The sequence below is a fragment of the Nesoenas mayeri genome, assembly GCF_963082525.1.
Source record: "Nesoenas mayeri genome assembly, chromosome: 17".
In the NCBI taxonomy this organism is placed as follows: Eukaryota; Metazoa; Chordata; class Aves; order Columbiformes; family Columbidae; genus Nesoenas; species Nesoenas mayeri.
The window spans coordinates 13,594,469-13,611,319 of record NC_137565.1 but is presented as its reverse complement, the minus strand read 5'-3'; the positions used below and the strand labels follow the sequence as shown (position 1 = coordinate 13,611,319).

General features: G+C 46.8%; 1 protein-coding gene across 1 annotated transcript in view; it reads left to right on the top strand.

Moving 5' to 3' along the window:
* The window catches only part of RTN4R (reticulon 4 receptor), a gene marked incomplete at its 5' end in the record, with an annotated part of 44,676 nt that extends 28,086 nt beyond the window's left edge, over positions 1 to 16,590 (top strand). Inside the window, 1 exon segment of the mRNA XM_080355561.1 lies at positions 14,674 to 16,590. Within this exon segment, the coding sequence (XP_080211687.1) occupies positions 14,674 to 16,103 (1,430 nt within the window). The 3' untranslated portion in view covers positions 16,104 to 16,590.
* Between the last annotated feature and the right edge of the window lie 261 nt (positions 16,591 to 16,851).

The window sequence follows — 16,851 nt, the reverse complement described above, 5'->3', positions numbered from 1 at the left end:
TAGCAAGGCAGAGGCCAAGGGTGTTGAAGCAGAAATGGCAGCATCTAAATCCTGGGTGGAAGAAGGTTTTCACGAGGATGTAAGTAGTAAAGCAGGAGCCTTTCTGGCTCTCTGTAATCAAGGTCAGATTGTCTGAGTTTCCTTAATGCTACATCTCTGAAAAACTCCCTAGGGGAGGGAAGACACAGGCAGAAGCAGTGGAAGAAAAGGATAATCTGAAATTCCTAAATTTGTTCTGAAATATTCATGGTTTCCCTGTGTGATATCCCTGATCTGATTCCCTGCACGGGGCTGGAGTTTGCTGGGCTGAGCTGGTTTGCAGAGCAGTTTTTTGTGGAGTTCTGGTTTTGGGAGGTGAAAGCACTGAAGGGGTTTGTAGGCCAAGGCTGGCACAAAACACGCTTTTTGGAAACATGTTGTCTGGATGGTGCCCGCTGGAGCTGGCAGGATTTGTTTTCCTTGTCCTTGCTCCTGTCAGAAGTAGCACAAGCTATTTTTCATGGAAAAGGAAGAGTTTGCTTCCACTTTAACAGGGAAAAGAGAGCAGAGGAAATTGAGGAGTCATTTTTCTCTGTGTTCAGATCTGCAAGTTTTGCCTTTCCTTGGTTTGCATCAGGTGTCAGAAATCCTGAAGAAAGTAACAATGAATATGGTGGGTTGAGATCTTTCTAGGCTGGAAGAGGTGGGATATTCTGCTTGTAGATGTGTATGTTTCCTATGAAGTGCCATTTTGATACTTGATATTATTGCTCTTAACCTCAGGGGTATCCTGCAGGTTTGAGTTTCCTAGGTGCATTTTTGTGATTCTGATGTAATTTCTATTCACAATTTGACCAATTTCTTCCTTTTTTTCACTTTGGTTAATTCCTTTGATGACATGACACACATTTCCTCCAAATCAGCAGTTAGTCCTTGGTCCCCTCCCAGTGATGAGGGAGGTAAATTAAAAAAATAAAGATGGCAAATGAAATGGGAAAAAAGTTCACTTAGTATCATGAAAAATTAATAGCCACTTAGTATTAGGGGAAATTAGCCCGGTTGCATGAAAACTACTCTGCATGGAGTGACTGAACTGCAGGGTGTGAAGTCTGTGTCCCTGTGGAGATTTGCAGATCCTGGCTATAGGATGAAGATTGCCTTCAATAAGCTTGGTGGTTTGATTCTTTTAATTAAGTAATATGCTTCAGGGGCTGAAGCAAAATGTGTTGCTGCAACATCCCTTTCTCAGACAAGGCCAGCGGTGGGACAGCAATATCTTGGCTGCTCTGGAAGACTAAGGAAAGGTTATTGGTTTGACAGGAGGGTGGTAGAGTGGTGTAACTATCCAATCCTGGAGAAAAATGAGTCTCACAGAGCCAGTGCTAATGAAATCCTTTGTTTTCTCTGAAATGATCTTGAGTGCTAAAGCAACTTGCCTACAGAGGCTGTGAAGTAGCATCTCTGGAGAGGGATGCCCAGCTGAGGTGAGACACCATCCAGCAGGAGCGGTTTATGGACAGTGACAGTAATCCGGCTGTGGATGGATGTGCAAGCCTCTTCCTTTGGAGTGTGCACGGGAGCACTGTCAAAATTAGCTGACAAGGTCTCAGTTTCCTAAAAATATCAGAAAAACAGGGGGTCCCAGAGACAGGAACAGCCAGTGCCCACCACTGGTAGAAAGAGCAAGAGGGAAAGCCCAGGAGGTAAGGAGAGGTTTGTCTGTTCAATCTCAGTGCTGCTGGAGAAAAAGGAAATGTTAACATAGCTAAAGATCAAAGGCATAAAAATATAATTTCAATCAGTACATTTCCCAGAAAGTATTCTTAAACCAAGTCAAGTTCTAAATTTTTTCTGATTTTGTTTTTAAAGATATTGCTGTCACTATTATTTATTAATTATATTGCTACAACGAGAACAAACCCCAGGCATAGATTAATGTCCTGGTGTATTAGATGTGGACAAAAAAACCCTCAGTCTCCACTCATGTATCTGGATTTTCATAATATATTTAAACTTATGTCAGGCACTTGATTTTCTTGGTTGAAAATACACTCTCTGTTGAATCAATGGACAGTTATAAAATGGATTAAGAAACAGGCAGCTGAAAGCTCTCAAAATGTGATTGTTGTTGGAGGATCACTGGTGGACAAGCTGCTTGCATAGTACCTTTGCAGGATTCAGCTTTTACCTCAGTGTATTGCACTGTTTTCATGAATGATCCAGAAAGTATATATAAATTAGTTGCCTGTAAAGTTTGCAGCTGGCTCAAATTTTGCCATGATAAATAATGGTGAAGGCAAGTCTCTAATGCAGAGCAATTGCAATTGCTTGGTAGACTGGCAACAGTGAAACAACATGAATTTTAATACAGCTAAATGCTTGGTCATCCATCTCAGAGCGCAGAATGTAGGCCACTCCGTCAGACTGGGAGACTGCCTGCTCGAGGGCAGCGACTCTAAAATTGATTTAAGGGCCATATTGGATAACAGGTGATTATGAACATTTAATGCCCTGTAGTGGTGAAATGGATGAACATGATCTCTGGATGAAGAGAGGGAAGCCAAAGTCTGAACAGGGATTTTTTATCCACTTTGATTAAAAAGCAGGAAGGTACTGCAATCTGCTGTAGCTGTAATGAGACCCAAAGGCTGGAAACTGAACTGAGGGCTTTCAGCATGGAAATTTGCAAACCTGGGGACAGACTTTTCAGCAGGGCATCTTGTGACACCACAAGGGGTGATGATTTTAAATAGAGGAGAGATTCAGTCTAGACATGAGGAAGGAATTTTTACAGTGGGGGTGGTGAGAGCCTGGCCCAGGTTGGCCAGAGAGGTGGTGGCTGAACCATCCCTGGAGACATCCCAGGCCAGGCTGGACGGGGCTCTGAACAACCTGAGCTGGTGCAGATGTCCCTGCTCATGGCAGGGGGGGCACTAGGGGGCTGGGAAGGTCCCTTCAACACAAACTATTCTGTGATTCTATGAAATTCCTGGTGGTATAGTATGTGGTCTCTGATTTCAGGGGGCATATCTGTTGTCAGCAGCTGCTGCCATCAGTGGGGTTCAAGCCTCACCTTGGCTGTAGGCTGGGATCCTTTCCCCATTGCTCGCTTCCTGGTTTCCAAGAAAACAGGAAGGTGTATCATTAACGTCCTATTGTATTCTTGTTTAACTTGACTTCACAGTCTGCACATCTCGGAGAAATATGTTTATAGACTTGTGGGTGTTGCGTTTCTTATCTGGCGAGAGTGGATGAGAGAGCTGCAGAAGGGCAAGCAAGCATGTCTAATGCTGAAACTGTGAAGGAGACAAAGCCGACACCCGATAAAGACAGCGGCGGTTGAATTTACACACTTATTAAAAATCAGTCCCAGCTTTTATCTGGGAATGAAAGAACGAGCATGTGAACGAGGCGGGGATGCGTGCCAGGGAGCTGGGAGGGATGCCAAGGGAGACGGGGAAAGAAGGTGGGGGGACATGGTCAGACTGGGCTTCTGTCCCACCACATGGATGGGGGGTCCAGGTGTCAAGGGAGTGCCAGAAATGCCCTGTGTCTGCACCACAGAGCTTGCTGTATATGGCAGCTTCGTGGTAGAGACTTGACATTTCATTGCATGGCTCTGCTACTCTACCATCTCCATCCATGGGGTGGTGTGGAGGGCTCTGATCATCCAGGCTCAGAAAGAAGAACATTAAGTTGTGAGCAGGGCAGAGAAATATCATCTTCAGTCACACACAAGCATCTGCTCTCATGTTTTCATTTCTAGTTGCTCTTTGAAGAAGTGGTTGTGCCTAAAGTTGAAATTAAAACGCTCTACCTCTCCACTTGTGTTGCCCAGGATGTTATCTCCTGAGCTGTTTCTTCAGCTGCAAGGTTGTCTGTGTCCATGCAGACAACAAAAACAAGGTCCTGGGACGTTTTTGGAGCAACTTTTCTTTCCAGGTTCTTTCCTAGACTTCATTCCTCCACTTCACATTATCTGCAGATGCTGGGTCTGTGAGCAAAAGCTGATATAAGTGTCATTTTAGAAGAAAACCAAGAAAAATGCTGCCTAGTGCAGTGGGGCACTTCCAGTGCTGAAGAAGTGGGGGTGGGATTCGCAGCTGCCAGGTGGGGTGCAGTCCCAGATGGCTGGGGGGAGCAGGTGTAAATGCCATCTGGAGCTTTACCTCTCCTTTCTGTGAGTCACTCGCACGCAGAGCTGTCACCAGTGCCAGGTTTGGATATGCAGAAAACTCTGCTTCTTAGTAATGATGTTTTGAAACATTCCTGAGATAACTTTGGGTTCCCTGGGAGAGCTAAGGCATCTCAGGAACCAGAGTTTACTTCCTTTGGACACCTGTTTGTCCCTGATTTTTTACAAATATGGCACAGCTAATAGTAACTTCTGTAGGAGCTAGTTGTGATTCACAATGTATATTTTCTCACTTCATTCTTCACAATGTGAGGATTGAATGGTGGCAATGTCATAGATGATCCTGTTTATGCAATGTGCTGGGTGCATCCCACCCAGATAAGATGGAAATGAGGATTGTGACTACATATGATGCTCTCACCCACTGTGCTGGGGACCAGTCGCAGCTTCTTTCAGCCTCCTTTCTCAAGCAACCTGGGATCTGCCAGGATTTACTGGACTAGGTATGGATTTTAGTCATATGACACTTTGCAAAAGGCAATGAGGCAGGGACAGCTGTGATAATACCGACCATCAGTGGCCATGACTTGGAAAAAAGACAGATGTGACATTTCTCCCCAGGTGTGAGGAAGGAGCATCCTCTCTGGGCACTGTGCTCTGTCTGGCCAAACTCAGCATTGTACTGTTGCAGCTTTGTGTGGTGGATTAGGATCACGACAGTTATCCAGAGTGGCTGTCCAAGGTGAATTAGTGACAGGTGGATTTGGAGAGTTCAACTTGTACCTGCAGGCTCTCCTGGATGTCTGCATACCCTTGTTCTGCTGGCTCTCCTGCAGAAAACCTACAGCTTTCCCGCCCATATTCTTCCTTCTCCCTGCTCATTCCTGCTCACTGTCCCCAGGGTGGTGCTCCAAATGCTCGTTCCAGGCCAATTGCTTTCACTTTCCCTTTGGGCACTGGGCATTTTCTGCCCAGATCTCTTGCCTCTCATCTGATTTCCACATCAGATAACTGCCTTGGACTTCTGGCTTTGTCACATACAGTCCCCTGCATTGAATATCTGCATGAGATTTTTGCCTCTCCTCCAGCTCTTGCCATTGTATTTGGTAAAGGGCACGGTATTGTGTCAAACCCACCTGCTCAGAGCCAGATCCCTACAACTCAGTTCCAGAAGGACAGGGAACTGCTGGAGAGAGTCCAGCGCAGCCACCAAGATGCTGAAGGGAGTGGAGCATCTCCCGTGTGAGGAAAGGCTGTGGGAGCTGGGGCTCTGGAGCTGGACAAGAGGACACTGAGGGGGGACTCATTCCTGGGGATCAATATGGAAAGGGGCAGTGCCAGGAGGATGGAGCCAGGCTCTTCTGGTGACAACCAGTGACAGGACAAGGGGCAGTGGGTGCAAACTGGAACACAGGAGGTTCCACTGAAATGTGAGAAGAAACTTCTTCTCAGTAAGGGTAACAGAACACTGGAATAGGCTGACCAGGAAGGTTGTGGAGTCTTCTTCCCTGCAGACATTCAAACCCACCGGGACACCTTCCTGTGTAACCTCATCTGGGTATTCCTGCTCCGTGGGGGGATTGCACTGGATGAGCTTTCCAGGTCCATTCCAACCCCTGGCACTCTGTGATTCTGTGAACTACCACGGTGCAGAGGGTGCAGAGGCTGATGCTGAGATTGGCCTGGGGAAGGGACCTTTGTGGTGTCACACTGGTGGAGGGACCACTAGAGAGGGCCAGGAGCAAGGCAAAACCAAGACTGCATTATGTCTTTAGGAGAGCTGAACATGACCGTGGCTATTCCAGCACTAACTAACCACATATTATCACATCCTGAAAGGGGACACATTTGTGCATACAGTGGGGAAACCTGCTTGCCTCTGAGGAATGAAAAAGGGATATTGTGAGAGCTTGCATGGGCCAGCAACATCTGGGACCTGCACTATCTGCATGGAAAGGACCAGGGCTGAACACTATCAGGGCTTAGACTGAATGGTATAAAGCCACATAAGAAGCTTTTTCTATGGTTCTCCATTATTTTACTTTAAGGTCATAAACTTTTCCCTTTAAAAGGTCATGAGCTTTTGCCTTTCAGATCTGGGATAAATAGTTGGAAATAGGACAGATGGAAAACATATAGATTTATTATGTCTTACATCAGAATAACTGAAAATTCTGCCTCTGCTGATAGAATTGGCAGAGATGTAGTCCCACCAGGTGAGACGGCAGAGCAGAGCTGGCAAGAGCACTCATTGAAGAATGGCCTAGGATATCCACAGGATTTTACTATGCCTGTGCATAGGAGCAGTGATAACTAGGTCAGCTTTTTAATGCCTGAGAGAATAACCTCATATCAAAGACGCAAGGAAAGTTTATTCCTCTTTTTATGTAAACCATTTTAAGGAACATCTTTAACCTGTGTTGACAGGTAGGGATTACCACGTCCTTATTCCTGTGAACTACTGCTGCATCTTGGCTTGCTGGATCAGGAAGATGTCACTGCTACAACCAGCTTACATTTTAAGATTTGGGCACAACAGTGAACTATGATAATATTTCTGCTTGAAGGAAAGTGGATATTTGTGCCCATGATTTGTTACAGCATGGGGTTTCACGATAAAATTCATAACCACAGACTAGATGGCAGATGCAATTCAGCATTTATAAATACAAAGTAATGTACACTGGCAAACAGCCCAGACCCTTACCTAAACAAACATAATGATGGGCTCTAAATGAGCTATTGCCACTCAGGAAAGTGATCATAGGGACTTTGAGGAGGGCTCTCTCAAGCTCAGCTTGATGCTGAACCATGGCAGGTAGAGCACAGGAGCAGAGACACCTGAACCTCTGCAGAGTCCATAATTCCGATGCATCCCGGCTATTGTCCTCCCACCCCAACAGTGAAGTGGACCTGGAAAAGATGCAGATAAGTACAGCAAAAATGTCTGCAGTAGCGTTCATAGGACTCGGAGAAAACCTGAGAGAGTGGAAAGGAGGTTTCATAGCCTGTTAAGGAGACAGGGAAATTCTGCCTCAGGCAGGCCCTGGGCCACTGTTTGCCTGGAGCCTGGAGAGGATGCCAAGGCACCGCTCACACTGTTTAGGATTGCCTTTCCATACATGTCTGCTCCTGACCACTGTGTCCGCCCAGCCCAAATGGGCCCCATCTCACTCAGGGCAGCTCTTATGTTCTTGTTTAATAACAAGGGCTTTTCTCTTCATCATTTCCCGTCCTCACAGGGCATTACTAGGTTATAATAATTGATATTAGTGTTATTGTTATACATGAACCTAATGACTCCCCTATTTAAATCCCTTGATAATTTCCCCTATGAAGGTTTCTTGTGACCTTTTCTTTGAGACTCTTTCACACCTCCATGGCTTGCAGCAAGCCTTTGAAATTCAGCAGGAGGAAAACCCTCTGGCTAGAGAAGACTTTTTTCTTTTTCGTTTTTTTTTTTTTTTTTTGCTTCTCATCAAATTAATATTCAAATTGGCTGAAATATAAACTGTTAACTGTCACCTTTTCCTTTATCTCTCTGATGTTGCTGAGGCAAGTGCTGGCAAACCACCAAAAGTATAACCCTGCCCAAATGTTGTTAGGCTAAACCGATGCTGCTGTCAAAATTCTGGGTGTGCTGGAGAGCCCCTGTCAGGGATGGGGAGCAGCGCTGTCCGGGAGCTGCTTTGGCACATCCCAGTGAATGGATGGAGCTGCCCTGGTTAAGGTTTGTGCTGCACTCAGCTCACGTAATGAGTCATGTATTTCAGCCCTAAGCGATGCTGAAGAATCAGCACGCAAACCTCTCTGGAGATTTGTGAGGATGGATTCTAAGAATTGCACATGATATAACTCGTTTTCACCTTCTTCCCTTAAAAATATCCCTGCAATATTAAGTCCAAAAATCACATTAAGGGACTATGATTTAGGTGGAAAAGATGAACACCTAGAAGTTAGGAAATGGCACATCGATTGCCTCCATCCCCTGCCTGGATGCATTACGGAAATGACCTTTCATTTCTGACTGCATATGGTATTTTTCCTGCTGAAATCTTGTCTCGTTCAGGGTTGGATGTACCAAAGAGCTGGACTGAGGCTGTACTGTTAAAGGGAATAAAGAGCACCGCAGTCCCAAAGGTTAATGGATCTGGGTGCAGTCCAGAGCACGTGGGGTCAGAGACTGTACCTATAGAAGTTAGGGGTGGGGTTCAGGTGCCTAAATATTGCTGCCTGCTGCCATTTTTATGGCACCCAGCTCCAGCTGCTGGAAGAGCAGACGTGTCCTAGAGGAGCTGTGTCAAACCTGCCAGCACTCATTTTGGTGTCTCAGACCTTCAAGTGTGTATAAAGGAGAATTAGCCACATATTTTTAGGCAGACGGTATCTGGCACTGGCACAAGATGTGGGTGTTTTGGTGTGAGCTGGAACCCTGAGCTCCAGCAGCAGCTGTGGAGATGGAGCTGACCCAGTCAGCCGAGCATCCCAGAGCAGGCACAGAGCTGTGGTCAGCTTGCTCGCTCCCATGACCCCACTGACTGTTCACCTGGAGAATGGTATCTGACACCCAAATATCCCCATGGAGCTGCAGATATGCCACAAGACCCGCAGCAGCCCCAAATTTTTCTTCTGCAGCTGTCTGCCAGGTGAATGCCCAAGGTTGTTTGCATGGCAGTGAGCACCTGTGTGCCGAGACCTGCTCTGTTTGTACCTGCTCCAGGTCCTCAGTTCTCCAGAGCTGAAACACTGGATGCTTCTACCGGTGCTTGTGTGGTGGAAGAGCATCACTCCTCTCTTCTCATCCTAAAGCTGCACCATCATGAACCAGCCTTCCTCTCTACAGCAGAGGGAGGAGGCAGCAGAGGGGAGGGAGACTCCCACCTGTGGTGAGACTAGTCCAAACCAATTCTCCTTCCTCATTCACCTCTCAACTCACCTTCAACTTGAAATGCATAAAAGTGCTGCCCTCTTCCTTTTGGCAAACACAGGCTCACACATACAGTCCCCGCTTTGGCCACAGGGCAAAGCAGGAGACACTGAAGCTGCTTTGCAGAATGTCTCTCAAAGCCATGTGCTGAATTTCAAACAATATCAGTTCAGAATAGGGAATTAAGCAGCTATCATGTTTCCATACTATAAACAAAGACAAAATGCTGTGTGCATCAGCAAAAGGCTTTGTATTGTAAAGTACTCCCTTTATGTCCAACCAGGAGAGAATTCAAATGATTATTGACCCTTCACTGTAGGAAAGCCGCATTATAATATCTCCAAATCAATAGAGACAAGTGCAGAGCGGCAGAGAAAGGCCATGGCTCTGCAAACTGCAGAAAATTGCATTTTGCTTTGCCCTCTTAAAAAGTTTGCAAAGCATCTATTAGAGGCCCCCAGAGCCTTTTCTTTCTAATTGCTGTGTTTGACAATGCGATCGCACAGGGGACTAGCGGAAAGATGGATAATGGACCCACTTTAATTGCTTCCCAGTTCCATGAGTCATAACACTTCTGAGATGGCAAAGGGGAAGTGCAGCAGTTTGACTGAAGGAGGTTTCTGGCTTTTAAGAAAGCTCTGGAGGAACAAATGCAAAACTCAAAGCCAAAGTCTTGAAGGGACTGAAGGTTCCAGGTACTGGATTTTCTTTCATCTTTCGCTTTTGACTGGAACTACCCAGTTAAGTTTTAATCATGTTCTGGAAGGGGTAGGAATGGCTTTCGTCTAAGAAATGAGGGAACGGATGTCACTTCCAAGACCCATTTTCTCAGGAATAGGCACTAAGGTTGAGTCCTGCAGATGGAAGAGTCCATCAGGTGATGATGGGTCTGTCATCAGTCGGTCGGCAGTGGTGGTGGGAGCATGCTGTGTATGCAGAGCTCCACATGGAGTTATCTGGCATGTCAAGGGAGGGAGGCTGTAGGTCCCCACTGGGGGATGAGCTTGGCATGTATTTCTGGGAAAAGGTACACAGTGGACCTCCTGACCTAATTCCTGTGACACCAGTGAATATCTCCTGTATTTCTAGCTTAAGGGCAGGGTGTGTTTCTCCTGGAAAATAAAGGAGCCTGCAGCCAAACCTGGAGCCAGTGCTCCAGGAGAACAAGAGATGGTGTTTGCCTGCACAAAGAGGCTGCAGAGTAGCTGGGCTCTGCCTGCACGGGTCCTCTGGATTCTTGTGTTCATCTGCACTCAACCAAGTCTTTGACCTTTCTGCTCAGGTCATCACCCACTGGGACCCCTCAGCATCACAGATCCCTGGTGCCTCCTAAGAGGAGCAGGAGCAGGAGCCACGACACTTACACTAATCCTGTCAAGTTTTAAGCTGTGTCTGAGATATTTTTCTGGCCACCCTCTGGTGTGACTTATCCTTCCCCTCTGCTTTGTGCCAAGGGAAACAAGCTGCAGTGTGTGTTCAGGACAGTGTACAGGCTCTGGGAGCTGCCAAGTTGTGTCCCAGGCTCTCTGGGGGTGGACTGGTTTGCCTGGGTGCTGCCTTCACCTCAGCTGGACAAGCCCTGGGACGTGGTGGTTGTGAAGGAAGGCGGGAAAGTGGAAAAGACAAAGTCATCAAAAAGGGGGAGGAACAAGGGCAGGTGACCATAAGGATAGAAGAATGTGGAGAGCGGGTTTGGTGCCAGAGTGCCTGACTGATGAGTGTTGGGGTTACATTATGGCCCCAGCTCTGGGCAGGAGCACAGGGCTCAATGTGGTGATGCTGCACACCACACTGCAGTGCTTGGCTCAGCGTAAAGGAGTTTGGCCCCAAAATAGGTGTCTGTTCCCAACCGATGGGCTCCAACCCCAGGGACACAGGGCAGTGATACCATTGTCCCGTCTCGATCTTGCAGGACTTGGTAAGTAAGAGATTACCTGAAAATACAGGGATGTATTCCAGGCAGACAGGAACAAACTGTGCTGTGCTTCAAACCATCCTAAATCTGTGCAGCTGTGTTAAGGTGGCTTGATGCCAGGTCTTAGAAACCTTCTTGTCCCAGGACACTACCTTGTTCTCAGGCCTGTCCTAAAGTGGCCACTTGGCACCTGGTCAGAAAAAGCAAGGTAATATTTGCCTGGAATTGTACGGATGAAACTATCCTGGTACAAGGTCTGGGTAGCTTGTGGCCCTTGGTGGTCACTGTGCTCTGAGACACTCTGCGCACAAGGCACAGTTACAAGTTGAACACCAGTGATGGAGAAGCTCCTTGGAGGAGCAGGGGAAGGCCAAGGCATGGTCGCTCCAGTCTCTGCCACACTGTGGCCCCGTCTGACTTGGGAAGAAAGTGTCTGCAGCATCACTGTGACTTCTCAAGGCTGCCTGTGGACTGCACCCACTCCTGTACTTGCTTCAGACTCTCTGGTGGCTGCTGAATGCTGAGCTTTGTCATTGATTGGTCAGGACATGGTTGAGCTGCACGGCAGGAAACTAACTGGAAAAAAGCTTTGGGGGATGATTGACAGTAACTGTCTCTGGTGGAGCTAATCTGAGCAGCTCATAAACACCAGGTCCCTAATTAAAGCACACAGGCTATCCCTGCCTGTAATTAATTTCCCTGTGCTGCTCCACTGTCAGCTGTCTCTCTGTGCCATGGGCTCACTGTTCCCGGCAGCCTCAGGGGCATCGGCAGCAGGAGAAGAAAAGCCCAGGTCCAGAGAGGAGCAGGATCTGCCCATTCCCTTCTGCTCCTCTCTGCTGGGGAGAAGCTGAGGTGCCTCCAGCTCTGCAGACACCCAGGGTCTGGGACGGGACCGTGCTGCCCAGCCCCTGCAGCTCTGTCCGCAGCAAAGGGCTGGTGCGTGCTTGGGGCACAAGCGATAGAGCAATCCAGAGGTTCAGGAACAAGGCTATCAGGATGGGGTAGCACAGGGCAGGGTGGTATTTCCTATGCAAGGCTTGTTCTCTGCAGGCTGCTTCTTGTTCTCTCTTTCTCTTCCTGTGTATACATATATTTATTACGCACTTGCCTCCCCTGGATGGAGCTGGAACAGGAGTGTCGTCGTGATTTCTCTCCCATAGAAATGGTTCTTCATTATCACTCTGCTGTGAGCATGTCACATATTTATAAGGCATGTGGGATGCATCTGGACTGTGGCTGTATTTTCTGAGTTGGCTGTAGACCTGCAGTGTTGCCAGCAGCTGGGAAGAGCCATGGAGCCCACAGCGTTGTCTGCAGTCTGAGCACTGTGTAGTGAGGTGAATCCCGCTGCTCCGGTGCCACCCTGGCCCCCACCATCTGAATCATGGAACTGAAGAAAGAGGCTCCAGAAAGTCATATTTCTCTGAGTTCAGGTTTTCATTATCAGCTGGAGATGAATCGTGCTGGTCAGAGAGTTGCCAGCATTGTTTTAATTTCCCAGGAGGCTCCTTTTGGTGTGACATGTCTGCAGGAGGAGATTTCAGTTGTCTCGTGTTTCTTTGCTCCATACAATGGGACGTGATATGTCAAAACATGACAAGCCAGCCAGAATGTGTCATAATACTGCACTCAACACACTGCCTTCCAGGGATGCTCAGCAGCTAATAATATCAGGCTCAAATTATCTCTGCATGCTGAGCTGTTATTTTTTATCCCATGTGGACTGTGATGTATAGGACTCTTCTTCCTATATTGGACTGTTGGATCACCACAGATATATTTAGCTTCACAGAGTGAATTATTTTGTCTAGAGTGAAACTTAGGCCTGAGATCCCAGCCTGTTATTGCAGAAGAGAGCAACTTTCCCGCCTTGTCTTCTCCAATATCTTTGTTATTGCTTCAGTAAACAGTTTGGTGAGATTTCCGTATGATTTCCTCTTTTATTGTTGGCGTTTTGAAGTTGCTACTTTGACGCAGAGATTATGTGATTCCATTAGCTCCATGATTGCCTTTCAGGCTTTTCTGTGAGATGCAGCTGCTGTCTCCAGGATTTGGCCCCGCGGGAGCTGGTGTCGCTGCATTGTGCATGCGTGGCTGGAAGCCACCAGGAGCTCTCCCGTCTCCTCACTTTGCCCCAGTCTACGTCACTGCCTCTTTCTGCTTGACTTTTTGAACTCTGCTATTTTACCTTAAGGTGTAATGAGGCATCAACACTCCTGAACAGCACTTTCAGTCTTTCAAGGAAGGAAAAAACCTCCCACAACAGCAAAGAGGGAAAGCTGATGTTGTGCCTGGGCTGGGGATCCCAGCGATGGGGACAAACGTGTCTTTTTGCCAGAGGTGCTGTGATGAGCTGGGAGGGAGACACACGTGTCCCTGTTCACATGTAGAGCCTCCCCCTGCTACAGTTACTGCCCGCTCATTTTCACTACCATATGTGGTTTAGAGGAAGCAATCTAATTACTTGCTGTTAATTACTGGTAAAGGATTGCTGAAACTGCCTCTCCTTCCCCACCATGGGTAGGAAACAGCAGGTCTCTCTGCAGGTCTCTCAGCTGGAGGTTCAGTCCGGTGTACCCTCCCAGGTCCCCTTTCAGAAGATGGTGCTGGCTCTGCCCATCCCTGCCCACCTTATGGGTCCTTTCCTAGCAGCCCAGCTGGTGAATTTAGTGAATCAAAAGGCTTCCTTGTGACTCCTGTGCTGTCCAGCTCCTGGGGAAGCAGGTGATCATCTCTGTGAACAAGTGTTCTTCTCAGAGGGTCTTCAACCCTGTTGGGCTGCCTGCATGCTTAGGACACACAAAACCTACCTATACCTTGCAGACTTTGAGGAATCCCTGAATCACGCATTGCATATGATTTCCTCCAACAACAGTACTGGTCTCTGTGGAAAAACTTATCATTTTCTGCCCTTCCTCAGTGACTGCATGGATTCAAAGGGGAAAAAGGGGAGAGAGAAAGGGAAGCAAGAACATGTGGTTTAAAGGTTTAACTGAGAGAAGGAAAGGATCCTCTTGGTCCTAAGACTTCCACAGGCAGGTCTGACCTGTAAGTTATTCTGGGAATCCATCAGAGTTATTCCTTACAGGAAGACCAAATCAGTCAGAAATTGCTCATAGAAACTGACAAAAGTGTCTTAAATTTTGAGTGCAACCTGTGAATCCCTGCTTGTTTTGGAGAGTCGTTTAATGATCCTGAGTAGCAGGGAGCTGGTGGCACTGCTAGAGTGGGGTGCAGGGTTGCCTTGTATAGTCCTGTGGCTGGAGGCATCAGCCACAGCTGGGCAGATGCTTTCCCATGGGTTGAACTGTGCTAAATGTGCCTGTGGCAAAGACAAATGCCCCCAGGGAGACACCTCCTTTGCTCGTTGGTAAGTTCCTTGGAACAGGTCTTGTGTTAGATGTGCATCCAGGGCCCTCAACGCGAATACGTAATGATGATCTGAAGTCATAGTCAGAGGCCTCCCAAGTGTGAAAGGATGAGGAATTGCTCAAACTTTGTCACTACAAGTGCATATTGATTTTAGCAATTGTGCTGAGTTGTTGAGCATTTTTTAATTCTGCATTTTAATTGTCTGGCTTCCCTGGCATATTTTGTTTGTGGTTAGTGGCAACACACTTAGAAGGGTGATTTTCAGGCTCATCTATTAGTTGCAAAGAAAAGTGCTCTCCCATGACCCTGGCTAATTTGCATACTATTTTTGTTATCCTTTAGGAAGCAAACTGCTGATTTTGGTGCTTTGCTTGAACATCCAGTCAGAAGTGGAGTCTTGCCCTGGGGTGTGTGTATGCTACAGCGAACCGAAGATTACAATAAGTTGTCAGCAGCAAGGACTGACAGCAATCCCCGTTGAGATACCCATCCAGAGCCAGCGCATCTTCTTGCATAACAACAAGATAACCCTTGTGAGGTCCACCAGCTTCACCTCCTGTCGCAACATGACAATTCTTTGGATTCACTCCAACAACATCAGCCTCATTGAGCCTGGAGCCTTCTATGGGCTCAACAAACTGGAGGAGTTAGATCTCAGTGACAACACGAACCTGAAATCTATCAACCCTATCACTTTCCGGGGTCTTGTTCACCTCCACACCTTACACCTGGATCGCTGTGGGCTCCTAGAGCTCTCCACAGGGCTTTTTCGAGGATTGTTCTCATTGCAATATCTCTACCTTCAGGATAATAATTTGCAGAACCTGCTGGATGACACCTTCATAGATCTCGCAAACCTCACCTACCTGTTTTTGCATGGTAACAAAATCAAGAGCTTGTCAGAGAACGTCTTTCGTGGGCTAATCAACCTTGATCGGCTGCTTCTGCACCAGAACAGAGTCAGCGTGGTTCACCGCCGATCTTTTCACGACCTTGGGAAAGTGATGACCTTGTATCTGTTTAACAACAACCTGACCGTGCTCACAGGGGAGACCATGGCTCCCCTGGTGTCCCTCCAGTATCTGCGCTTGAATGGCAACCAGTGGATCTGTGACTGCCAGGCTCGGTCTCTCTGGAATTGGTTTAAGCAGTTTAAAGGATCGTCTTCAGAGCTGGAGTGCCATCTTCCCCCTCGCCTGGCAGGGAAAGACCTCAAAAGGCTGCAGAGTGCTGACTTGGAAGGATGCATCGACTCTTTCAACCAGATACGAACAAGTGTTTTTAGCACTAAGACCAGATCTGGTAAACTGCCAACCGGCATGCCCCCTTTCGGTTCGCACGATGGTTCCTCCAAGTGCTGCCAGCCAGAAACAGATAAATCTTTTATTTATGAAGCTAAAGGCAAAGCAGGTCCTTCTTCCCACAGCAGCCGGCCATCCTCCAACAACCCTCTCAAGGACAAGGAGAACATGTCCAAAACCAAGTATGTTGAGACAGACCCTTCCAAAAATGGCAGCAACAAGCAGATAAACGATTCCCCATTTGGGACCTTCCCCAGCATTGTAGACCCTCCACTGACCAAGTTGAAACCAGAATTTATAGAGCCTATCGAACCTTCCACAGTCCCAACCAAAAAGAGGCAGGGCTGCTCAAAAAAGAACAGATCAAAGGCCCAGTGCCGCCTCACCCAGCAAGGAAACAGCTCCACGTTACAGCTCAGCCTAAGCCTTTTGATCCCCTCCTTGGTGTGGAGCTTACTGTTATTCTGCTAAAATTAACTCTTTTCCTGGGTTGATGACACTTTAATACTAGACTTTTGCTGACCTCCGTAAATGTTGCAAACAAAGCAAAACTACCATCCACCCTGAGAAAGCTTTGTTACACAAAACTTAACTGGATGCCTTTATAAAAAAACAAAAACAGACAAAAACAAAAACAAAAAAAACCCCAACAAACAAAAAAGACAAACACCAAGATGTACATAATTTATTTGTCCTGAAACCTGTGAATTATACCTTTGGTCTTCGGAACTGCACTTGCTCACAAAGCAGCTTTTGCTACAGCAGATGGTAAAGAAATATGGTTTATTTACAGGAAAAAAAAAAAAAAACAACGTGTAAGAAATGCTCCGAAAAGAATGTCTAAAATCTGTTTGTAACTCGACATCACACTGAAAAATATTGCAGGTTCCCATTTGCAGAGGTAATGAATTTGATGCTGTTTTAATCCTATGTTTTTGAATATTGCAGTTTTTCTGTATTCATTCCATCACACTATGTTTACGGGCAGCATTTGTTAAAGAATGCTACCTTTCCTTCACAAGATTGCAGTATATATAGATATGCATTTTATTTTACTTGTGTACAAGTATACAAAAAAATATAAAATAAAGATTTCTTTTTCCTAAATGGTTGTCATCTGCAAGGGGTGAAGTATGCTGACCAGCTAAAATGCTGAAAAATTAAAAGTGTGTTGAGTAATCCCTGAACTGAAGGGAGGTAGAGCGTTTAACATGACAGT